Source organism: Ahaetulla prasina, chromosome 13, assembly GCF_028640845.1.
Source record: "Ahaetulla prasina isolate Xishuangbanna chromosome 13, ASM2864084v1, whole genome shotgun sequence".
In the NCBI taxonomy this organism is placed as follows: Eukaryota; Metazoa; Chordata; class Lepidosauria; order Squamata; family Colubridae; genus Ahaetulla; species Ahaetulla prasina.
In genome coordinates, this window is record NC_080551.1 from 426,528 (window position 1) to 450,913 (window position 24,386).

Consider the following 24,386-nt stretch of genomic DNA (forward strand, 5'->3'; position numbering starts at 1 on the left):
GAAATTTTTTTCCCCTTTCCCCCCACCTCCCCTCCCCCCTCCCTTCACAACTCCCCTCCCCCCCCCCCGACTTCCCGGAACGAGCATAAGGTATAGTTAAAAATAAAACAAACATATGCTAAAAAAATTTCGTCCCAACTTAATTATACCCCTACAATCATCAATTCCTAACTTCCCCCGAAACAATCAAAAACAATACATCATAATAATTCAAAGGCAGTCTGATAACTCTTAGTCTGATATCTACTTTGAATATAGTCAATCCATTTTTTCCATTCCTTTAAGTATCTTTCTTGCGTATTGTCTTTCAAAAAGGCTGATATTTTCGCCATCTCAGCCAAATTGGCAACTTTCAACATCCATTCTTCTATTGTAGGTACTTCTTTTTTCTTCCAGTACTGTCCTATTAATAATCGTGCTGCTGTTATTAGATTTAAAATCAATTTAGTCTCAATTACTGTACAGTCCGTAATAATTCCCAACAGAATTAATTCCCAACAGAAAAAATTGCGGCAGGAACTTTATCTTCTTTTTCAAAACATTTTGTAAAATCCACCAAATTTTTATCCAAAAGGCCTTTATATCCTTACAAGTCCACCAAATATGAAAATATGTAGCGTCATCACAATTACATCTCCAACATTTTGCTTGCATATCTGGATACATACACAATAATTTTTTAGGATCTAAATGCCATCTATAAAACATTTTATAAAAATTTTCCCTCAAATTCTGTGCCTGCGTAAATTTAACATTTCTAACCCAAATTTTTTCCCAAGTTTCCAATAATATTGGCTCCTGAAAATTTTGTGCCCACTTTATCATACAGTCCTTTACCAAGTCCCTTTCAGAATCTATTTCAAGTAACACATTATACAATCTCTTTATATGCTCCTGAGACTGATTTCTAATTTGCTTTACCAAATTTCCCTCGTTCTGCTCTATACCAATTTTCTGATCTTCCTTCCATCTAGCACGTAGTTGCTCATATTGAAACCAAGTATAATTTTTCCCTTCTTCTTTTAGTACGTGCAGAGATTTTAATTGCAAATTACCTCTTTCAGTATACAAAAGATCTTTATATGTAATCATTTCCTGATTCTGTTCTATATTTATATTCTCTATTGTATGTCTAGGACTTGCCCACATAGGAACCTTATAATTTAGTTTATAAGAGTATTTTTTTCCAAACACGCAGAAGAGCAGTTCTTAACACATGATTTTTAAAGGCCTTATCCACTTTTTTGTCATAAATTAAATATGCATGCCATCCATATAGCAAATCATAACCTTCTATATTCAAAATTCTTTCCTCCGTTAAATTAAACCAATCACTTATTGCAGAGAGAGCAGCTGCTTCATAGTATAATTTAAAATTGAGCATTTTTAAACCTCCCCTTTCCCGAGAATCTTGAATTATTTTCATTTTAACCCTAGCTTTTTTACCTTCCCATATAAATTTGTTAATTCCCATCTGCCATTCCTCAAGATTCTTATCTTTCTTAATTATTGGTATCATCTGAAAGAGGAATAAAAATCTAGGTAAAACATTCATTTTAATAGCAGCTATTCTCCCCAGCACCATTTTCATTGATTTTATGGCACTTGATAGTTCCTCCACTAACCACCACTTACCTCCACTAAGATACCTGGCATTTCCTCTTTTGTGAGTCCCTTTTGAGTGATCTTGATCTTTGTATAGCTCCGAATAGAATTTTCCAATTATTTCTAACATTTCCTGTCTTGTTCTAACTTCGAGCCATCTTCACATTTCTAAACGAAGAAAGATGAAATAGCATCTCAAGCTTTGGATTAAAATAAAGTCGTTGCCTGGTTTTAATTAAGGCAGCGCTCCTTGGCAGCTTCTCAGTCTCGGGACCCTTGCTCCCATTCCCAGCTGGTGCTGTGCGGAAGGCTGCTTCTCCTTTATCTCTGAAGCCTTCTTGCAGGCTGATTAGCTTGCTTCCAATTAGAGATCCACTTAGGATGCACACATGGGTCTTGCATTCTCTGCCATGGTTGGCTGGTTTTCAGAGCTCAGGAGAGAGAAAGAGAGTCCACGCAAGGCTTTTCCTTCATGCGTGGATAGCATTATGAGAGGAGAGTCCTTTCAGCTTTGGCTTCCCAGGTTCCGGGGCTGAGACATCCTGATCGGAGGAGGCCTTGGCCATTGTAGGAAAGAAGGAGGGATGGGGGGGCATCCTATGAGCTCAGGCATCTCTCTTGCAGGATGGAGCTACGGTGTGTGATTGCAGTTATAAGGCATGGTGATCGGACCCCCAAACAAAAGATGAAGATGGAAGTGAAGCATCCCAGGTATGGTGGAGTCCCTGGGTGTCTTGGAGCCGGGGCCTCTTCTGTAGGACAAAAGGTCCCAGGACAAAATGAGCTCCCAAGAAAGAGCATGCATAAATGTCGCAAACAACCTCTAATGTCAGTAACCTGCTTTGCTTCTGCTTCTGATGTTGCCAGATTCTTTGTTCTGTTTGAAAAATACGAGGGCTACAAAACTGGGAAGCTGAAGCTGAAAAAGCCGGAGCAGCTTCAGGTGAGTTTGTGGCTCCCTCTGGTCCTAGAGGAGCCATGCAGGTGAAGCTCTCACCCTCCATTGGTCAGTCGTGTCTGTCTTCCTGGATGGGGGCCCCTGGTTGGGGGGCCAAGAGATGTGGCTAAGGAGCCTGTGCCTTTGATTCCTAGAGCCCTTGGGCCCACAGACCTGAGCAAGCCTTTGCCCCGACAGGAGGTGCTGGACATTGCTCGGCTGCTGGTGCAGGAGCAGGGCACTCTCGGGGATGCGGTGGCTGAGGAACAGAAGTCAAAACTGGAGCAGCTCAAGACCGTGTTGGAAATGTGAGCAGGGACTTGTCTCCATGGCCCCTCTGTCGTCCCCCCCCCCAAACCTCTGGGAGAGTAAGATCACCCTTGCAAGCAACTCTTGCACTTTCTCGCATGTCCCCAGAAAGAATGGATTCCCTCTGACTGGGGGCACTTCCTCCTACACCACAACAGAACCCTGGACAGGAGGGAGGCAGTTGGGCGCCCTTGCAGCTTCTCTAGTTGTGGTGGGTAAAGCCAGATGTTTCATGGCCCTTTGTGATTCTGGCAGGTACGGGCACTTCTCTGGAATCAACCGCAAAGTGCAACTGACCTACCTTCCTCATGGGCACCTGAAGGCATCCAATGAGGAGGAAGGCAGGTATTGGGGTCTTGTAGTGAGGGGGCATGAAGGCAGCTGTGGGGAAAGATGGGGGTTGCAGGAGAACCCTGCCAATTTCATAGGATGAAGACCCTGATTGCATGCATACATCTGTAGACACAAGGAGAGGCATTCGAGTGATGGGCGAATAGGGGGTCACATTCACTCATTCATGCAATGTGGAAAATGAGAATGTAAGCTAAGAAAGCTTCAGTTGAAATGCCAACCCTTGTGAAGAAGGGGAGCAGTAGCCCCTCCCCCGCTGCACTTGCCAAACAATCCCCACTTAGGGGGAAAGTGCCAACTGACAGGAGGATGGGGGTGGGGGCAGAACTGAGGTTGCTTTTGTGAAGCTTCCAGGCTTCAGAGGTCCCTAGCAACCTTCTCTCCTCTCCTCATCCGGTTTCACCAGTTCTTGCCTCTCTGCTCTGGTCTGGAGGTTGAAGAGTGGGTGGTAGGTCTTCATTCAAGAGCTGTGGTGGCACAGTGGTTAGAATGCAATATTGCAGGCTGCTTCTGCTGACTGCCAACTGCCAGAAAGTTGGCAGTTTAAGCCTCACAGGCTCAAGGTTGACTCAGCCTTCCATCTTTCTGAGGTGGGTAAAATGAGGACCCAGATTGTTGGGGGCAAGAGGCTGTAAACCACTCAGAGAACACCGTGAAGCACCATAAAGCGGTATGTACAAGTCTAAGCGCTATTGCCATTCCTCCCCAGTCCTGGCAGGAGATGACTCTTGTTCTCTCTATGTGCAGATCTCAAGGAAGCCTCCCCATCTTTGCTCTTGGTACTGAAGTGGGGGGGTGAGCTGACTCCTGCCGGCCGAGTGCAAGCAGAGGAGCTGGGCCGAGCCTTCCGCTGCATGTATCCAGGGGGCCAAGGTGAGCCTGGGCTTTGCTTGCTGGCTCTAGGGGGAAGCAGAAGCAGCAGCTGACAGCATCTTGGTAGCCACCTCCAAGGTGGGGTCCTTTGGAAAGAAAACCTCCTTCAGAAGGAGGAAGAGCGTCCTTTGGCCTTTGCATCTGCACCAAAAGGATCTTCTGGGCTGGTTGGTGGAATTGGATTGCAGCGCGTTGTTGATCTTAAGGGCTCTGATTGGTGTTGCCTTGGAAGTCCCAGCCAGCCTCCATGGTCCTGGGCAGCAAGCCAACTTCTGAATACTCAAAACTTCTCATCAGGCAAGATGGTCTTATGAGTGGAACTGACCTTTCTTGATCAAGTGGTCTTAAGAATTCAGAAGTTTATTGAACACTTTTGTGAATAGAGTAGATCTTTGATGTTCTGTATAATTGGCTTCCTCTGAGGGTTGAGCTGCACCTTTTGGGGTCAGTTCTGCTTGTCCTCAAGATTTCCCTCCTGAGCCTCCCATTAGGAGCTGTGATTTGGCACCCTGCTTCCTTCTCTTCTGGTCATTGGAATGATGGTTCTGCATGGGCAGCAGGAAACAAACAGCCAGCCCTGAACTCCTGGCCTCTCCCATCTAAAGCTGCCTCAGCCCACATTCTCTTCCCACAACACCACCTTTGGCAGTTCCCCACTTCTCTATCATGCATGTGGCCTTTGGGCCAGATCCTTCTCCCTCGCACTCTTAACTGCTTTGTGGCCCCTTCCCCGTTGTGAGTTGGGGGAGATCTCATCTCCCTCTCTCTCCCAAGCCAAAAGACAGAAGGTCCATTGCAGATAAACCAGGCACCTTCAGGCCTTCTTGACACAACGGGTACCCAGCTCTTCTTTTTGGTTGAACTACAAGAGGACGGCATGGACGCCTATAAGTCATTGGAGGGGGCTGCTGCTGTGAGCCAGGCTGGTCTTCTGTGCTTTGGAGTGGGGCTCCAGTGACAGCTGGCGGCTCCTCTGAGTCTGAGCCCATGCCTGCAGCACAGCTGCTGGTCTCAAAGCAGAAAAGAACCCCACAATCTTCCTGGACAGCCAGCCAGCAAAGAGCAGAAAGCGGAGGGAAGAATGATGGTGACTGGAAACTGGGCATGTGAACCATGAGCTTCTTTAGTGCTCATGAGGACTTTTGGGCATGTGCTGTGAAGTTTTTGGCTGGTTTTGACAGGAAGAGAATTTAGGGCTTCTCCAGTTGGATGTTTGTAGCTCTTCTTACCCATCTTGCCTCCTTTTTATCTGCTTGGAGATGCTGTCTCTTCCAATACTCTGACCTGCAGCCCTGACAACCCTGCCCGCTCAGTGGATTTTCTGCCTTTTGAAGAGGGCACTGCAAAAATAAAATGCCCACACTTCTGGAATAGCCACAGGGTTTCTCTTTCCTGTCCAGGAGACTATGCTGGTTTTCCAGGCTGTGGCCTCCTTCGACTACACAGCACCTACCGCCACGATCTCAAGATCTACGCCTCCGATGAGGGCAGAGTCCAGATGACGGCAGCAGCATTTGCAAAGGTTCTTAGGAGGGAGAATTCCAGTCAGGCCAGCAGAAGCTATAGGAGGGCTTGGGTCCCTTCCTTACCCTCAGTGTCCCCCCAGCACTCTGCCTGGCTAGAGCAAGAGCCCTGCAGGGGCTTCCTATGCAGAGTGGAGCAGGGGAGGGGGGAGGCTGAAGCCATGTCTTCCCACAGGGCCTCCTTGCTCTGGAGGGGGAGCTGACGCCCATCCTAGTGCAAATGGTGAAGAGTGCCAACATGAACGGCCTGCTGGATAGCGACAGTGACTCCCTCAGCAGCTGCCAGCACCGGGTGAAGGCTCGTCTGCGAGAAATCATGCAGAAAGACGCCTCGTTCTGCGCAGAGGACTATGAAAAGGTGATGGAGGTGCATTTCTTTGGCCTTGAGAAAGGCTTTTGTGGGCACCCCAATTCCAGCAAAATGGCTAAAAGGTCCCAGCTTTTAGTAGCAATCAGAAAGGCAAGCCGAAGGGGGTTGCCATAGGGCTGCTATGGCCTTTTGCTGCTGCTCTGGCTGAACAGGACGGCTCCAAGGCCTTTGTGGTCTGTGGCAACTGGTCATGGTAGCTCTGCTCTGTGGCAGACGTTTCAGTCTCTGTGGAGGCACAAAAGAGCACCAGCTGCTAGAGGAATTGTTGGAAGTGCCTCTGCCAAGACCTTCCCAAGGCTGCTGTTCAAAGAACTGCAAAGGTCTTTTCTGGCCACCAAGAAAGGGCTCTGGCAGACAAGGCCTGATTGGCCTGATGTGGTTCACCTGCTCTCAAGATGAAGATGGGGAGCTTAGGGTGGTGGTGAAGGCCGCAGCCTTTTTCCTAAACCCTGGCTGGTCACAGGAGGCCCCACTTAACCAGGGAAGTCAGGCACTGAGAGGGCCTGGAGTCTGAGGGCTGGACTGCGGTCACCCAGCTCCAGAATCCCTTTCCCTGGGCAAGATGCCCACTCAGCCACGGGGAAGAAACAATATTCTTTAGATGCATTTTTGTTTAGATTTTCTTTGGGATATCGTGTAGAACAGGCGTGTCAAACTCGATTTCATATTTTTTTTTTGTAAACAAGTTTTATTAGAATTTTTCTTTCATCATACATATTTTATGAACAGAGTGTTTACTGGATCACATCTTATACTTCTTATACATAATCATTTTTATAATCTATTCTAATCTTCCCATTTTTTCCATATTCATCTCTTTTATATAATCCTTTATCACAAATTAATCATTTTTAACCATATCTTATTATTTCGGCTTCAGCCATGTTGTTCTCTTTTCAAATCCATTTTACATCGTATCTCTGTATTCAATTTCAGCCATAATATTCTCTTTCCATATTTTCTTTATCTTATTTTCTTCTTCATACATAAACATATTACTAACCACCCTTAATTCCTAATCTCTTACAATAACATCAATTAATTATCTTATTTCTCCATTGCTAGATTTATTTAAACTCGATTTCATTGAGGGCCGCATCAGGATTGTGTTTGACCTTGGGGGTCTCGGGTGGGCATGGCCAGCCTGACATCACTTGTGTCGGGGGTGCCTTTGGTGGGCCGAGTGCTTTGCCAGCAAAAACGGGCTCAGTTTTCGGCAGTAATGACCTCCTGCAACCCTCTGCCAGAGAAAATGGAGTTTGAGAGGATCGCACGCAGCCGTCCCGAGCTCCATTTTTGCTGGCAGAGGCACTGCGGGCTGGTCCTTCACTGTTTCCAGGGCGGCCAGATCCGGCCCCCAGCCCCTGGTTTCAAAGTAGATTTGATTGCTCTGGTTTCTTATCTTTGCTGGGAGAGAGAGCTACCATGTGGATTTTCTGGCTACGCTGGACACGAGGTAATGCTGGGGCAGCATAATGTGTTGGGAATTACATGGTGGCCCTTTCCTGTCTCTTGGACTTCAATGGGATGAAGTTCAATGGGATGAAGTCCCTTTGATCCCATGGCTCAAGGTGGACTTTGGTGTCTCTCTGTGCTGTCCAGTCGTGTGAAAAACTCTGGAATGATGCTTTGCTGAATCCTCTTGCTTCCGGCCAGTCAGCCAAGGCAGCTTCTTTCTCAGGAATCTGCAGGGCCGTCTCAGCAGGTGACAGCAGTAGCCTTGCCTGATGAACAAGGTCAGGCTTAGACTGATTTGATGGGAGATTTCCAGGCTGTGCCAAAAACCCTTTAAAGGTTTCCCCTGTTTAGTTGTTTCCAACTCAAGGGGGCGGAGCTCATCTCTGTTTCTTATCCAAGGGAGAAACATTGTCCAAAGATGCTTCTGTGATCATGTGGCCTGCATGAAAATATGAAATGCTGTTAGCTTCTTCCCCATTTATCTACTCATATTTGCAAGCTTTCAAACTGCTAGGTTGGCAGGAGCTAGGGTAAGTAACGGGAGCTCATCCTGTGATGTGGTGCTTGGGTCTTGAACCTGGGCTGCCCGCTTTTCAGCTTACAAGCTCAGCGTCTCAACTGCTAAGGCCTCGTGCTGTCCCTAAACATGGAAATCAAACAATCCTAGCAGAAGGCCAAATCCATCCACTTCTGTGTGGTTGTCAAGGAAACTGCACGGAGGTGTACATTAAGCCTCTAGAAATCAAACTTGCCATGAGACCATCTTATCCTTGCCTTTTTGGAAATGAATCCTGCTTAATGTATTTTTACAAGGAGTATTTGTTCTATTGTTGATAACCACCAACAATAGAACAAATACTCCTTGTAAAAATACATTAAGCAGGATTCATTTCTTATTGAAGGCTGCATTTTATACACAGTTTCTCTGGAGGAGACAAGAAAGAGGAGGGCAGCCAGCCAGATCCAAAACCACCTGCTGGGGGCATCTCTTGCTAAAGCTCATTTTTCCAAGAAGAAGAAGAAGGCTTCCCTTGAGGAGGGAATGCTGTAGACTTTGTCATACTTTACTGTCCCCCAGGGGTTTACAGCCCTTTAATAAGAATCCATCCAGGGAGGTCTTGTAACAGGTTTCTAAGTAGTGGTATCCCAGAACAAAGACGGTTTTGATTCACCATCACCTGGGATCTAGCTCAACTGCACAACAGAGACAGCATTGCCAAACCAAAGCCTGTTGAGGAACTAACCATTCCTCTGCAAGGTTTGAATGCCTCCTGACATATTGCCTCCTTAATGGGTGTTAAAGAATTAAAAAAGGAAATCATTCTGATCACCCCAATATGGAGCTATCAGGTAAATAGCGACAAGTCAGGGAAAGGCATTCAGGAACGAGAACAGCTCTATAAACATATCAACGGCTCTGGAGGGAGAGCAGCCCAGGAACTGTTAGGACTGCATGTGATTCCTGTTAAGTACTGTAACATAATTCAATTTTCAACAAACCTGAGTTACTAGAAGCTTGGAGAGTTTACGGATGAGTTATGGATGTGTCATCTCTCTCTCTCTCTCTCTCTCTCTCTCTCTCTCTCTCTCTCTCTCTCTCTTTTGCTTATCTTAAAAACTGTCAGAAATTAACCTTTATCAAAAATAGGTTGGGCATCTCTTCACTGGCATCCAATTAGAATAATGTAATAAGGGTATATAAACCTAGAATTGTGCAAATACAAGTTGACATAGGAGTAATGGCAATAATTGCACATTTAATTAATCATCGATTGAATCAATGGAACAGCTTGCCTGCCAGAGTTGTGGGTGTTCGATTGCTGGATGTTTTCAAGAATAGACTAGCCAACCATTCGACCAGGATGGTATAAGGTCTCCTGCCTTGAGCAAAGGGTTGGACTAGAAGACCTCTCAGGTCCCTTCCAACCCTATGATACTATGTTATATATTCTTACTACTGTAATTCAAAGCCAATTGAGTTATAGCCAGTATTTTCAAATCTTGCTAATACTTGGCATCTCCAATCAGGGCTTCTGACTTCCAATTAAATGCCCCGTCAGGATTCTTGCATTCCTCAAGACGGGGTGAAATAGACTGCATTTCCCAATGGCTTCTGCTTTCAAGTCCTAAACTCCAGAGATGCCAGCTGAGCATCATGGAGCCAGTTGGCCCAAATCTGGGCAGCAGCCTGGTTGGTCCCTCATGGGCACTGTTGACCCTTTGCTCTGATTTCTCTCCAGCTGGCGCCAACAGGCAGTACATCACTCATCAAGTCCATGGGAATCATTGGGAATCCAGTGGAGACCTGTGAACAAGTCTTTGAGCTGATTGAGAGCCTCACTTCCCAGATCCAGAAACGTCTGGAGGACCCTAAGTCTGCTGGTACTAAAGTCTTTTCCTTTGCAGTGGAGAAAAGCGAGAGTTGCATGGACTTGGCCCAGGGGCAGGTTTCAAAACCTATTGCTACCAGTTCGCTCATGGGCATGCACGATGCTTCTGTGCATGTGCAGAAGCGTCCGCGTGGGTGGGTGGAGCCTCCTGCTGCCACTACTACCGGTTTCCCCGATCCAGTGTGAACCGGTAGCAACCCACCACTGACGTGGCCCATGCCACAGTGGGCCGCTTCTGGGATGGTGGATCTTCTTTGCTTTTCTAATAAAACTCTTGAAGTGTAGCTGGGGCCAAGGGGCAAAGTCCTGGGAAGTGTGAAAGAGGCCCAGGGCTTAGGAGGCCTTGTATTTGGCTCCTCTCTCCAAAGAGCATTTGCTCTTCTGGTCCCCCAGAAAAGAGTTTGTTTTTCTGGATTCTCAAAGCCAAACATGGTCCTTGGGCAGCAACATTTTTGGGGTTGCTGCTTGTGGACATCCTGGAGTTGTAAGCAACAGCAGGTCTGCCATCCAGGGTTCAGCTGATCTGTCCCTTCATGTGGCACTGATGGGTTTTTCTGGCTTGGCAGACTTGCAGCTGTACCACAGTGAGACCCTGGAGCTGATGCTGCAACGCTGGAGGAAGCTGGAACAAGACTTCCGACTGAAGAACCGACGTTACGATATTAGCAAGATCCCCGACATCTATGACTGTGTCAAGTACGACATTCAACACAATGCTGGCCTGCAGCTGGAAGGCACCCATGAGCTGCTCCGACTCTCCAAGGCGCTGGCGGACATCGTCATCCCTCAGGTATGGAGCAAGCCTCGCTCCTCTGCCGCTGAGCCACTCCCGTCAGGCTGTGTTGTGCTGAGCACTCTGGCCTTTCGCAGGAGTATGGCATCAGCCAGCAGGAGAAGCTGGAGATTGCGGTGGGCTTTTGCCTCCCTCTCATCAAGAAGATCCAGCTGGACCTGCAGCGAACCCACGAGGACGAGTCCGTCAACAAGCTGCACCCCTTGTAAGACAGATGCCCAATTTGCCCCTGACAGGGTGGGCTTGGTCTGGGTTATCTGAATATGGGAAGCCAGCTGATGACGCCCCGGGTCTCTGTGCTCCTGGGCTTGCAGAGGGGGCTTGGGGGCCTTTGTGACCCAGCCCTGCCTGCCCAGCAGGGTGACTCTGGCTGCCTGGCCGGTCTGCTTGCAGGTATTCCAGGGGAGTCCTGTCTCCAGGGCGCCACGTCCGGACACGTTTGTACTTCACCAGTGAGAGCCACGTCCATTCCCTGCTTAGCATCTTCCGCTATGGAGGCCTGCTAGATGTAAGCTGGGAGCAACCATTTGAACACTTCGGTCTGCCACATTCAGGGTGTTGCACAGAGCTTTGCCTCCATTTCTCAGCATGAGCCTCACTGACAGAGGCTTCTGAGTCCAGAGCCCTCCAGTTTCAGGGACCAGGGCGCTTGTTCCAGAGATGGCTGTTCTTTGGCGGCTCCCTGTTCAGCCTCCTTTTGGTCCTGGTCTCTTGAGGGGCAGCTGACCGCCTGATGGGCTTTGGAGTCCTGTGGGGCCGCAGAAGGAAGGGGAGTTGCCAGGAGGGGAGGGAATCCAGCAGCAACTCCCCAAGGCCCCCTTACTCAGGGCTCCCTGCCCGGCTTTGCCAGGACTTCAGTCTGGCCTCCCTCTTCCACTCCCTTCCATGCCAGGCCTCGAAAGATGCCCAGTGGAAGAGGGCCATGGACTACCTGGGAGCCATTTCAGAGCTGAACTACATGACCCAGATTGTCATCATGCTGTATGAGGACAACAACCAGGTGAGGGCGGGGCCGGCCAGAGCTGAGCCAGCTGAACTCTTGGGCCCGTCTCATCCACTGTGTGGCATCTGCAGGACCCATCATCTAAGGAGAGGTTCCACGTGGAGCTGCATTTCAGTCCTGGAGTGAAAGGCTGCGAGGAGGAAGGCAGTGCCCCAGCGGGATGCGGCTTTCGCCCGGCCTCTGCAGAGGTGAGCTTGTATCCAGGGAACCTCCTCTCTTTGGGGGGCAGCTGGATGCCAAAGCCGGGCGTTTCCGGTCACACACAGGGCATCATTCATGACAGAGAAACAGCTGCAACCTTTTCTTGTTACTCTAACAATACTTCTATCTCTCTTTTCCTCTTAAAGAGAAAACTTTGGTACAAATGTATTAAAAAACCAAGCTGCAAAAGCAAGGAAGGAGAGCTCTCCTGTTTCGGCAGCCCAAAACCGGCAAGCTTGCTTCTCCTTCCCCATGTTAGCAAGGCAGCTCCGGTGCCCAGAGAGAGGTTCCCACTGCTTGGAACATCACAACCTTGGTTTTCTTACAGAAGGAGGCCAGAAAGCCAGAGCAGGGGAGTCTGGAGGACCTGGCTGAGTCCAAGGGCAGTGATGAGACAGACAGGGTGGAGGCCCGGTCCTCACAGCCTTCGGAGCCGGTCTGCATCCAGCGCCGGTCACCCTTAACCCGGAATCGCAAGGCTGGCTCCATGGAGGTGAGTAGGGAAGCTGGAAATGGAGGGGGAGCAATGCGTCTCAGCTGCAACGTAGGCAGGGTTGGTGCTCTCTTCCTTTGAAGGGTGGGGGATGCTCTCTTTTGGCTCTCTTGGCTTTACAAATGTGTCCTTTCTGCAGGTGTTGTCTGAGTCATCCAAATCCGGCGGGTACCGGCTCTTTTCCTATGCCCGGCATTCGTCAGAAGGGAAACAGAGTGGCTTAGGTATAAAGCATAAAAAACCCTTTTTGCTCCCTTTTGGATTGGCCTGACATACACGCAGGGAGGGGAGCTTGGAGCAGCTGGGGAGCCGAGATGCAGGAGGCAGGAGCAGCCACTCAGCATTTATTAGCCTCTGAAGTGGCTCTGATCCAACTGAGAAGGAGGGGTGCTCCTGCTGAAGAGAAGAACTGTGGGGAAGTCTGCTCGGTTTGCTTTGTGGGGTCTTTGTCCATCCTCAGACCAAGGAAGCTTCCCTTCTGTGAAGATTGGAGTTAGATTGGCTGAGTTAGGAGGAGTTAGTGATAGTCCCAATTGAGGAAGAGGCCTGTTCTCAGTTGAAGATAAAGCAGCATCACATCTCGACTGGAGAGCAGGATCTTCCTTTTTTCTCCTGCCTCGCCCTTTTCTTTTGAAGGGGAACTGCCTCCCTGGCCCTTGAAGTGCTCAGTGACCCTCAACCCCAATCTGCCATTTGCAGATTGCCTGGGAAGAAGCCACGTTAGCTGGGTTGCCTTGGAAGACTGCTGTGGGGCCTGGCCCCTGCTGGGCATCATCGGCCTGCTTATGCTGCTGGGCCGCTTCCAAGCTCAGGGAAGCAGCCATCTTTCGGTGAAGTATGGTGGCCCACAGCCTCCTCCGCTCTCCTCGTGCCTGAGCCCAGAGCTGAACTGTTGGAAGGGGTGGGGTGTTGAAGGGAGATTGCTGGGCCTTAGCATGCTGGAAGTTCAGTGGAAGGAAACCGTCCCTGCAAGGAGAATTTATGAGCAGGCACAAGCCACCCTGTTGGGAGGTGATGCTGACAACTGCTTGTCTGCCTTCCATCCTGCAAAAAAGCCTGAGAGATGGCTTCCTTGGGGCCAAGGAAATCCTCCTCCTCCTCTCCCTCTCTCCCTGGGAGGGTAGGATGGTTGCAAGGAGGCTGGGGGTGGGGTGGGGTGGGGATAGCTGAGCTTTTGAGCAGCCCTCTCAGGAAGAGCCGGTGCCAACAACCTACTCAACAAGGCTGCCAGTTGGTTGCAAGGAAGTTTCAAGATAGACAAAAATATTCCAGAAAATCCCATCAACTTTAGATGTGGAAAAGGCTGCCAGTGATCTGAGGCTGGCAGCAGAGAATGTTCTTGATTGCTGGGGAGGAATGAGGGCAGAAGTTCCCACTCAGTGGGGAAAAGAAAGCCAGAACTGTGAGGCCACTGGCAGCCAAGGGCTTTTCTTGGCACAAGCTGCCCTTTGGGCAGTCCTGGATCAAGCCCGTATTGGAGAGCGTGGTAAAAAAAAGTCATACATTATGCCAATATTTTACATCGTGCTGAGCCAGAAAAACCCAGCAAATGTAAAAGCTAAGTAAGCATAATCCACAGCTTGGGTCTCTCCCTGATTTGGTTGTGCTTTTTCTTTAGTCTCCCATCTTGTATGCTTTCCTGCTGGAGATTTTGCGCCAAGAAATGGCTCAGGTTTCCCAGGAAAGTCCAGCTTTACAGAAAGAGGAGATTTGGGTTGGGATGTGTCCGGCTGGTGCCAGGCCACTCTGTCCTTCATTGGTTACAGAATTTAGGTGGCTGCCCACCTTGGACAATACAGCAGCTCCAGGCAGATGAAGAAAACAGCCCAGCTAAAACACACACAACTCACCAGCAATCAATACTAATCTCTAGCAGGCAACCTGGCCCCCATCCAGACCCCCTCCCTGTGAGAGTTTTCACATCCTGGCCCCCAAAGCAGGGGAAGAATCCCAAAACCAGAACAAGCTCGTTTGGCACTCAGTCTTGGGCAAGGGTGAAATCTAATTTTTTTTGCTACTGGTTCTGTGGGCGTGGCTTGGTGGGTGTGGCTTGTTGGGGAGTCATGTAACTGGGTGGGTGTGGCTATGTGACTGGGGGATCAAAAGACAGAAACTCACTAACAATGTCCTGCTGGAGCAGGGTTGGATTAGATCAGAAGTCTCCAACCTTGGCCATTTTAAGACTTGTGGACTTGGGAGTTGAAGTCCAAAAGTCTTAAAGTGACCAAGGTTGGAGATCCCTGGACTAGATGACCTCCAGGTCCCTTCCAGCCCTGGATTATCCTCTGAAGCTGCGTCTAGTGCCAGGTTTGTACTCCTTCCTTCCTTGCTTCCTTCCTTCCTTCCCTGCCTCCCTCCCTCCTTCCTTCCTTTCTCTCTCTCTCTCTCTCTCTCTCTCTCTCTCTCTCTCTCTCTCTCTCTCTCAAAGATGACTCCCCCACACACCCCGTTTTTCCGCCCAGCCTACCTGAAGCCTGCTATCCACACCAAAAAACAGGTGGGGGGGGGGGGAAATCCGTTTTTCCTCTCAGCAGGCTTCAGGCTTCAGGGAGCCTGCTGGGAGGAAAAACAGATTCTCCCCCCCCCAGTTCTTAGCACCCAGCTGAGCCGTGCGATCATCAGAGGTTTTTTTTTTTTACTTTTAAAAGCTTTTTTTGGCAGAAGGAAAAAATGCTTTTAAAAGTAAAAAAAAACCCTTCTGATGATCGCATGGTTCAGCTGGGGTGGGGCAGGGATTTTTGCTACCGTTTCTCCGAACCACCCACTGCCATTGCATTTCACCCCTGGTCTTGGGGCCTGGCCGGGAGTGGGGTGGGGCATCTCAGAAAGGTGAGGCAAGAAAGGTACTTGCCTTTCCTTTCTGAGATGCCACCCCCCCACCCCGGGCCAGGCCCCAAAATTGAATGGCAAACCAAAAAACTGCAGAGATGTCCCAAGACCGACTTGCACGGTGCCCAGACACTCCTAAACCAGCAGCCAGCCAAAGCCCCATGTGATGGCAGTAGTGGGCAGATCACCCCAAAGGGCCTCCAATGGAGAAGCCATGCTTACCTTCCTCATTGGGGGCTCTCTGGCCAGAGGAGAACAGCAGCCAAGGGGGCCTGGCTGTGGCCCAGGAAGGAAGCATCCTGCACGGAGGGCATCTTTTGGCAAAGCTGATAAGCTGCTTTTAAAAGGCATTAAGTCCTGAGATTCCTGTGAGCTGATTCTGAGCTTTGCTGGAGGATTTTCCCTGGGCTCCTCCTAGGCGTATGGACAGCTTCTTGAGTATTGTGTCCCTCTATTTTTTTCTGGCTAGGTGTTCCAAATGTGAAAAATTCCCCTCCATTTCCATTATTGCTACCCAGGACCAGTCACAGTCCACAACTCTTTTCTGCCGATGCTCTTTGTGCACAAGGCAAGGTCGGCTGCCGTCCATTTGTTTTTAGCTGGCCCAAAGCTTGGAGCCACTTCCTGTCCTAGAGCTGGCAAGACCCCCTCTCCCCACTGTCTCCTGGATCTCTTGAGCCATCCTCTGGCAGGACCCAGGAGGAGGGGACTCTGCTCACTGGTGCAATGGGATTTTTTGCTTATGCATGAGAGGTGAAGAGATAGGATAGGATAGAATAGAATAGAATAGAATAGAATAGAATAGAATAGAATAGAATAGAATAGAATAGAATAGAATAGAATTTTTTATTGGCCAAGTGTGATTGGACACAAGGAATTTGTCTTTGGTGCATATGCTCTCAGTGTAGATCAAAGAAAAGATACATTCATCAACAGTTGTTACATGCTTTCCCCTTCTTTATTCAGATTTTCATTTGGAGCCTCTTGTGTCTTCATATTCTGAATTCACTCAGATGCCAAAATTTGACTCAGGATAATCGAAAATAAAGTGCTTTGTAAATAATTAGAGATTTAAGAAACAACATCCCAATACTTGGGAAATGGTTTTAGAACTCACCATAATCAGAGAAAAAAGTTGAGGGGAATGATGGATAACAATTGGTTAAGAAAAACTTCCCACTTTCTTAAATTTTACTGTTTTCAAGAATTTGATTTATGAGACGCTAAAATGAAATGCCATTTTGTTAGTGGCCAGATAATCTGCATTAAAATCCCATTCCTCTTGGAATAGCCCTACCAGATTGGGAAATTTATTATCAAGCCTGACATGGTTAAAGGAATGGATGGAGCTGGGAAACCAAAGAATCTGAACGATAGAAGGCCACGACCTATAGGTAGAATGGCGTGAATTCTCCTGGGGTGAAAAATACAAAACACAGGGGTATTTTAAAAGACATATAATTAGGAATTCATTACTATTAATTTGGAATAAAATCAAATAAGAACACTATATGAATATACCATTTTGGGCTTCCCCCAATGAAATACTAACACACCCAAATTTAATAGATGGGACTAAAATAATTAGATACAGGGATATATTAAATGAATTGGGAAAATTAAAAACGAAACAAGAATTGGAACAGGATTTGAATAGACAAGTTGAATGGTGGATGTATCTCCAAATCAGATCAAAATATTTAGAAGACTCTAAGATTAATCAGATACAATTGGAATAAAATGAATTGGATAATATAATATATGGGAAGGACCAAAACCTAATTAGTAAAACATAGAATTTCTTGTTACGGTATAAAATGGAAGAGGAAATAGTGAAAGATACCATGATTAAATGGGTGAGAAATTTTAACCATACAATAGAATTAGAGAAGTGGGAAAAGATGTGGAGAACAAACATGAAATTGACAATATCGACAGCATACAAGGAAAACCAGATGAAAATATTTCATAGATAGCATCTTCCACCAGCCAGAATAGCGAAGATGTTCCTCAGTAACTCACCAAAGTGTTGGAAATGTAAGAGCAATTATGGAACATATTATCATCTCTGGTGGACCTGCCCAGTGGCGAAACAATTCTGGGCCAAAATTAAAAAGTGATTACAGGAAATAATACAGAAACCAATAAAGGGAGAGCCTGAACAATTCTTATTAGGGATTCCAACAGAAAATTCTACAAAAGATACGCAATATTTAATACTCCATATATTGACAGCTGCACGTATAGCCTGTGCCCAAAATTGGAAGAGTGAAAACCCACCAACAGAGGAAGAACTAATTTAAAAAATATTAAAATGTGCAGAGATGGAAAAACTTACAAAACAAATTAAAGTGAAAGAGGACACAGAATATTATAAGGTCTGGAGCAAATGGTATGAATAGTTAGAAAATAGGAACGGTAGATAAATAAAAGTAGATAGAACTAAAATATGTGTAAATAATAGGAAAGGACTGTCTTGAATAGCTGATAAACAGTGATATATACATAAAAAAAGAATTGAATAGAATTGAATAGAATAGAATAGAATAGAATAGAATTTTTTATTGGCCAAGTGTGTGGACACACAAGGAATTTGTCTTGGTGCATATGCTCTCAGTGTACATAAAAGATAAGATACATTCATCAACAGTTCTAAGGTACAACACTTACAGTCATAGGGTACAAATAAGCAATCAGGAAACAATATCAATATAAATCGTAAGGATACAAGCAAAGTTACAGTCATAAGTAGAAGGAGGTGGGTGATGGGAACAATGAGAAGATTAATAGTAGTGCAGATTTAGTAAATAGTTTGACAGTGTTGAGGGAATTATTTGTTTAGCAGAGTGATGGCCTTCGGGAAAAAACTGTTCTTGTGTCTAGTTGTTCTGGTGTGCAGTGCTCTATAGCGTCATTTTGAGGGTAGGAGTTGAAACAGTTTATGTCCAGGATGTGAGGGATCTCTAAATATTTTCACAGCCCTCTTTTTGATTTGTGCAGTATACAGGTCCTCAATGGAAGGCAGGTTGGTAGCAATTATTTTTTCTGCAGTTCTAATTATTCTCTGAAGTCTGTGTCTGTCTTGTTGGGTTGCACCAAACTAGACAGTTATAGAGGTGCAGATGACAGACTCAATAATTCCTCTGTAGAACTGGATCAGCAGCTCCTTGGGCAGTTTGAGCTTTCTGAATTGGCGCAGAAAGAACATTCTTTGTTGTCCTTTTTTGAAGATGTTTTTGATGTTAGCTGTCCATTTTAGATCTTGCGATATGGTAGAACCTAGAAATTTGAAGGTTTCTACTGTTGATACTGTGTTGTCTAGTATTGTGAGAGGTGGAAGTATGGAAGGGTTTCTCCTAAAGTCTACCACCATTTCTGTGGTTTTGAGTGTATTCAGTTCCAGATTGTTCCAGTCGCACCACGAAGCTAGTAGTTCAACCTCCCGTCTGTATGCGGATTCATCATTGTCTTGAATGAGACCGATCACTGTTGTGTCATCTGCGAACTTCAGTAGTTTAACAGATGGATCGTTAGAGATGCAGTCATTGGTATACAGAGAGAAGAGAAGTGGGGACAGCACACAGCCTTGGGGGGCCCCTATGCTAATTGTACAGGTATCTTATGTGATTCTGCTTAGCTTCACCTGCTGCTTCCAGTTTGTTAGGAAGCTTGTGATCCACTTACATGTCTATTCAGGTCCCTGTAGCTGGTTTAGCTTAGTTAGAAAAGTGTCTAGAATGATGGTGTTGAATGCTGAACTAAAGTCTACAAAGAGGACCCTTGCATAGGTCTTTGGAGATGTTGTAGAATGTAGTGCAAAGCCATATTAACAGCATCATCTGTTGATCTATTTACTCGGTATGCAAATTGCAAGGGGTCTAACAGCGGATCTGTGATGGTTTTCAAGTGGGACAGCACTAGCCTTTCAAAGATTTTCATGACTAAAGAAGTTAGAGCAACTGGTCTGTAGTCATTCAGTTCCTTGATGGTGGACTTCTTCAGCACTGGGATGATAGTAGAGCATTTGAAGCAAGAAGGAACATAGCACATCTCTAGCGATTTATTGAAAATATGGGTGAAGATGGGGGCCAATTGGTCAGCACAGACTTTTAAGCAAGAAGGAGTTATCTTGTCTGGGCCTAGAGCTTTTCCTGGCTTTTGTCTGTGAAATAGGTCTTGTACTTCCTTTTCTGTGATCACTAGGGGTTGTGAACCCAATGGGATGGGGTCAGTTGTAGGAGGCTTGGCTGTTGTTGGTGTGTCTGAGATGGGGGTTGTGGAGATAGGTGGCTTTCTGCATGTTTCCTTTCAAACATGCAGTAAAACACATTCAGGTCTTCTGCCAATTGTTGATTTCCTTCAGCCTGGGAAGGAGGTTTGCCATAACCAGTGATATTTTTAGGGGTTTTCCACATGTTTGCTGGTTCATTTGTTGAGAACTGATTCTTTAGCTTTTCAGAGTAGCTTCTTTGATCTCCCTTGTTAATACATTTCTGGCCTGATTGTACAGCATTTTATCACCTTTTCTGTAGGCTTCCTCTTTGGAACAACGTAGCTGCTTAAGTTTAGCTGTGAACCAAGGTTTATTGTTACTGTATATTCACACGTTCTTTGTGACACATAGGTCTTCACAGAAGCTGACATATGATGTTATAGTATCTGTGAGTTCATCCAGGTCTGCAGAGGTATCTTCAAAAATATTCCAATCAGTGTAGTCAAAGCAAGCCTGTAGCTTTAATTTTGCCTCCTCAGTCCAGGTTTTCATTGATTTAATTGTTGGTTTTATGGTTGTAAATCTTTGCCTGTAAGCAAGTACAAAGTGAATCATGCAATGATCAGAGTGTCCTACAGCTGCTCGTGGTAAAGACCGATAAGCAACTTTTAATATTGTGTAGCAATGGTCTAAAGTATTCTTGCCTCTAGTGGGATAATTGACATGCTGAAAGTATTTTGGTAGCTCTTTCCTTAAGTTTGCCTTGTTTAGATCTCCCAAAATAATGGCCAGTGAATCGGGGTATTTGGTTTCAGCCTCCATAATTTGGTCAGCTAGAGTTTGTAATGCCTTGTTTACACAGGCTTGTGGTGGGACATAAACAGCAATTAGATGAAATGAGGAAAATTCATGAAGCGAATAGTATGGTTTGCAGTTGATAATGTCTCTAGGTTTTCGTCACAGAATTTGTATATTATGGTTAAATCCTGACAGCAGCTGTTGTTGATATATAAGCATAAGCCTCCTCCCTTCTTTTTACCAGGTGTTTCTGTAATTCTGTCTGATTGTTCAATCTGAAATCCTGGGATATGCAGGCTGCTATCTTCAATTGATTCATTTAACCAGGTTTCAGAGAAGCATAGGGCTGCTGAATTGTAAAAATCAGAATTGTATCTGTTTAAGAGGAATATTTCATCCATCTTATTAACAAGTGAACATTCATTGGTTAAGAAAATTGAAGGCAGAGGAGATTTATATCTATTATTTCTTGGCTTGATTAGAATTCCTGCTCGTTTACCTCTCCTTCTTCGCTTTCTCCGTTTGGTTTTTTTTGGTAATCCATGGCTTCAGGGAAATTGCTTCTTCCTGTGTTAGGATCTCCTCCGGTTTGTAAAGGGGAGGGTGAGATCACAGAAAGCTACTCCTTAAAGAAACGTTGCTTAATTTTTAGCAGATGGTCTCGTGAGTAAGAAATCCGTAGTGAGTCGCAGAGCATAATTAAAAATAAAGAAACCATTAGAGAGCATTTCACCGAGGTAGCCTTCAGCAGTGCCATCTTGGATGCAAAAACTCTGCTCTGCTTTCCAGGGTCACCATGCTCAAGGCTCTTCAGCACCACAGTCCTGGGCGGCTCCTCCAGTGCCCCAAATCTTCAGGACTATGCACGCAGCCATGGGAAAAAGTTTGTCTCCAGCTTTCTGTACAAAGACGGTAGGTGCGCCTTCTGATTTGGGGCCAGGGAACCAGGGCCGCCTTGGCGTGGAGGCTGAGGGGAGTTGCTGGAGATGTGGGGAAAGACTGGCCTCTCTCTTCTGCCCAGGCTGCTGCTTGTACCTGGCAGCTGTTCAAAGAGGCAGGTGGAAGGTCACTGGAGGGCATTGGTAGTTGAGAGCCCCCCCCCCAAGAGGCCCATGGGGACTCTGGCCATACAAGGCCTGTGGGGAATTTCTCAATGCATATTTGCAAGGATAACTTGCATCTGTAAAAACTTTCTGAAGCACCTAGTTATGGAAACCACATATGAAGAAGGAGTCAGAGACTAGAACAAGTTCAAAGAACAGGGATGAGGATGATTGGAGGACAGGGAATTACAAATATTTAATTATTATTCTGGCCGAAGATCACTTCAGTTGAACCTGATTCTCTATGGCATACGCTCTATTTCACTACCAGGCATAATATAAATAAACTGCCAGTACTAATAAAAAGTCCTGGTATTCTGAGAAAGTTTGGTCTGTCAGAACGTTTAGCCAGTTTGACCTAGTGGGTCAGATGATGGCCTAGAAACAAGGAGACGGTGAGTTCAAGTCCTGCCTTAGGTATGAAAGCCATCTGGATGACTTTGGGCCAGTCACTCCACCTCTGCCTAACTCACCTCACAGGCTTGTTGTTGAGGGGAAAAGGGGAGGAGAGGGGAGCATTAAGTACATTTGCTGCCTTGAGATATTTATAAAAAGAATAAATGAAACCTGGTTCTTCCAGTATAGATGGCCCTAAGGTGCAGGGGAGGGCAACTCCACTTCTCGGAACCGGCAGGGATGAGGGCTGGTGGTGGTGGGGTCACAGAGAAGCCCAGGTCCCCTAAGGTCAGCCCAGAAGAAGTGCCTCCTCCCTGATTGAAAAGCTGGACGTTGCTCTCCTGCCCAAAGAAACCCAAAGTTGTACTCTTGCCCTCCCCTGATTCTGCAGCTCCTTTCAGGATCTGTAAAGAGATTCCCCCCTTCAAGCAAAGCTTCGGTCGGTTTGAATTTGGGTTGGCTGTTGTTAGTCTATAGTTTTGGAAGACACTTCAAGAGCTCTACCGTGTGGTCAGTCTGAAGGTCTGGGAGAAGTTGGGAATGGTGGGCCATCAAGGGAATCTGGCCTCTGATGCCAAATTCTCTGATGTGAGAATCCTCCAGATTTTGTTGTGGAATTGCTGCCTCAAACAGGACTGAAGGGAGAAATTAGACACCGAGGCAGTCCTGGCACAGTTGGTATTAGGTGGCTGCTGAGTTAACTCGCTTTCAGGGTTCATATAACACACCAAACCATATATTGACCAGAATAAGACCATAAACTAACCCTGCCTCCTATAAATAAGCCTTAAGTTTAAACGGGTGGATGCAGCCAATAATTGGTCTGTGAAGGCACCCTCCAGCCTGTCCTGGGCTCTTGGCTTGGATTGCAGAGCCTTGGTTGAGCTTCGCTGGTGGGGAAGGGCTGGCCACTAACTCTGTTTCTTAGTGCCTGAAGCAGGGAAGAGGCTGGGAAGAGATGCCAACAGAGGTGCTCTCTGTCCTGTCTCCTTTTCTTCAAGTTGGGCTTGGACATCCGTAGTGTCCTGAAGAGGCTGTCCTACCTTTCAGTACAATTTTGGGGATCCAGTGAGCTTAGCCTACCTTCTCCGCTGCCTCTCCCCCTTTGTGCCCCTCCCTTGTGCTTCCCCACCAGCAGCAGCTTTGGCAAAGGCCAACTGACACCCCCCCACACACTGAAGGGATGTTTTTTCTTGTTTTCCCAGAGCTCTTATCTATGCCAGCCATAAAGAGATTTTCTGTGTCATTTGCAAAGCATCCAACTAATGGTACGTTTGCTTCTTAATTTGAGACTCCCCTCTCAGCTACCCCTACCTTGCATTTGCTGTGTCTTCACCTCTTGCTGTATGTTTGTGACTGGTTGTCTTGTATAATGTTGTCTTGTGTTGCCTCACAACCGCACTGTCTGCTCTTTTCAGAAGGAGGCCACCACAACGAGGGTGGGCTTAAGGGGCAGGGTCACTTCTGCACCTTGTCAAGAAATTATGTCCACTGACCGACGGACAAAGTCACCAAGGCTTGAGCTCAATTAGAAGGAGATTTTTGAGGAAGGGGAAACATCTACCCTGCGAAAGTCCGACAAAGTGTACACACACACACATACATCCTGTTCATATTGAAGACCTTTGCCTTAGCATAGAAGCACTTTTCTGGAACACAGATGGGGGAAGGATGTGGGACAAGGTCATTCCCCAGAGCAGGAATGGGGCAGTGGTGAAATCTGAATCAGTTTGCTACTGGTTCGCTGGCTGTACATGCACGCTGCGTGCCAAGCACACGGTGCTGCAACACAGTGTTCACCAAACACGTATTGTGCGTGCACATGCAGTGTGCACCAAATGTGCGCTGCACATTTAAAAAGCTACTGGTTCAGTAGTTAAAAAAAGCTACAATCTGACTATCAGTTGTGCCGCACGGTTTAGCTTTGCTAGAAAGCAGTATTTCCTGCTTTCTAGCAAAGCCAAACCATGCAGCATAGCTGATTCCCCCCCTCCCGCTATTCTACTTACCTCCCCAAGCCTCTTTTTGGCGTGTGGTGCGCATGCGCGCATGCACAGTACACTCGAAAGGGAGGCTTGGGAAGGTAAGTAGAACAGTGGGGGGTGGGGCAGAGATCAGCTGTGCCGTGCATTTTAGCTTAGCAAAGCTAAGCAGTGTGGCCCAGCTGATTGTTGGATCGTAGCTTTAAACTACCGGTTCAACTTTAAACTACCGGTAGCTTTTTTTAACTACAGGTTCGCCTTTACCCGTAGTTTTTATCACTACTGGTTTGCCTGAACCAAAGTGAACCGGAAGCATTTCACCCCTGGAATGGGGCCTTCACCTGGTCAAGAGTTCCTTTTAAATGGTGGTGGGGAGTTTCCCAAAGACAGCAAAATCCTGATAAAACAGGAGAAGATCTATTTAAGGGCTTTTACTATATTTTTCATTGTTCTGAATTAAGGTTCCCTTTTAGCAGTCATGATCAGAGTGGGCTTCCTAGCTATAAATAAGGCGTTCAGAGGTGACAGGTGGCTTACTCTGAAGCACATACATGAATCTTTCCAATGTTTGCAAGGTTTTGTACTCCACATTGTGTCATTTTTAAAATCTTGTGATGGAAGGGGACAAAATATGGAGACGACACAAGTGTGCCACTCTGTCTTGGAGATGTCATGTTGATCTGGGTTCTTCAAAGTCTCTCAGATATTCCTGAAGGTCTTAACAATTCAACTTTTTGGCGTAAAGTTTTGGTCATTCTC

At 46.6% G+C, this 24,386-nt stretch overlaps 1 protein-coding gene across 6 annotated transcripts in view; it reads left to right on the forward strand.

Moving 5' to 3' along the window:
* PPIP5K1 (diphosphoinositol pentakisphosphate kinase 1) overlaps window positions 1-24,386 on the forward strand; it is a 36,593-nt gene that overhangs the window by 7,440 nt on the left and 4,767 nt on the right. For 5 of the 6 annotated variants that reach the window (XM_058155798.1, XM_058155796.1, XM_058155797.1 and 2 more), the window contains 17 exons: window positions 2,230-2,316; window positions 2,473-2,548; window positions 2,741-2,850; window positions 3,107-3,192; window positions 3,950-4,075; window positions 5,476-5,597; window positions 5,774-5,956; window positions 9,667-9,808; window positions 10,383-10,606; window positions 10,687-10,814; window positions 11,003-11,117; window positions 11,502-11,609; window positions 11,684-11,800; window positions 12,142-12,306; window positions 12,446-12,530; window positions 20,936-21,058; window positions 22,851-22,913. In XM_058155798.1, the coding sequence (XP_058011781.1) occupies window positions 2,230-2,316; window positions 2,473-2,548; window positions 2,741-2,850; window positions 3,107-3,192; window positions 3,950-4,075; window positions 5,476-5,597; window positions 5,774-5,956; window positions 9,667-9,808; window positions 10,383-10,606; window positions 10,687-10,814; window positions 11,003-11,117; window positions 11,502-11,609; window positions 11,684-11,800; window positions 12,142-12,306; window positions 12,446-12,530; window positions 20,936-21,058; window positions 22,851-22,913 (2,060 nt within the window). The remainder of the gene's footprint in view (window positions 1-2,229; window positions 2,317-2,472; window positions 2,549-2,740; window positions 2,851-3,106; window positions 3,193-3,949; window positions 4,076-5,475; window positions 5,598-5,773; window positions 5,957-9,666; window positions 9,809-10,382; window positions 10,607-10,686; window positions 10,815-11,002; window positions 11,118-11,501; window positions 11,610-11,683; window positions 11,801-12,141; window positions 12,307-12,445; window positions 12,531-20,935; window positions 21,059-22,850; window positions 22,914-24,386) is intronic. The other variant, XM_058155795.1, reaches the window with a different exon arrangement.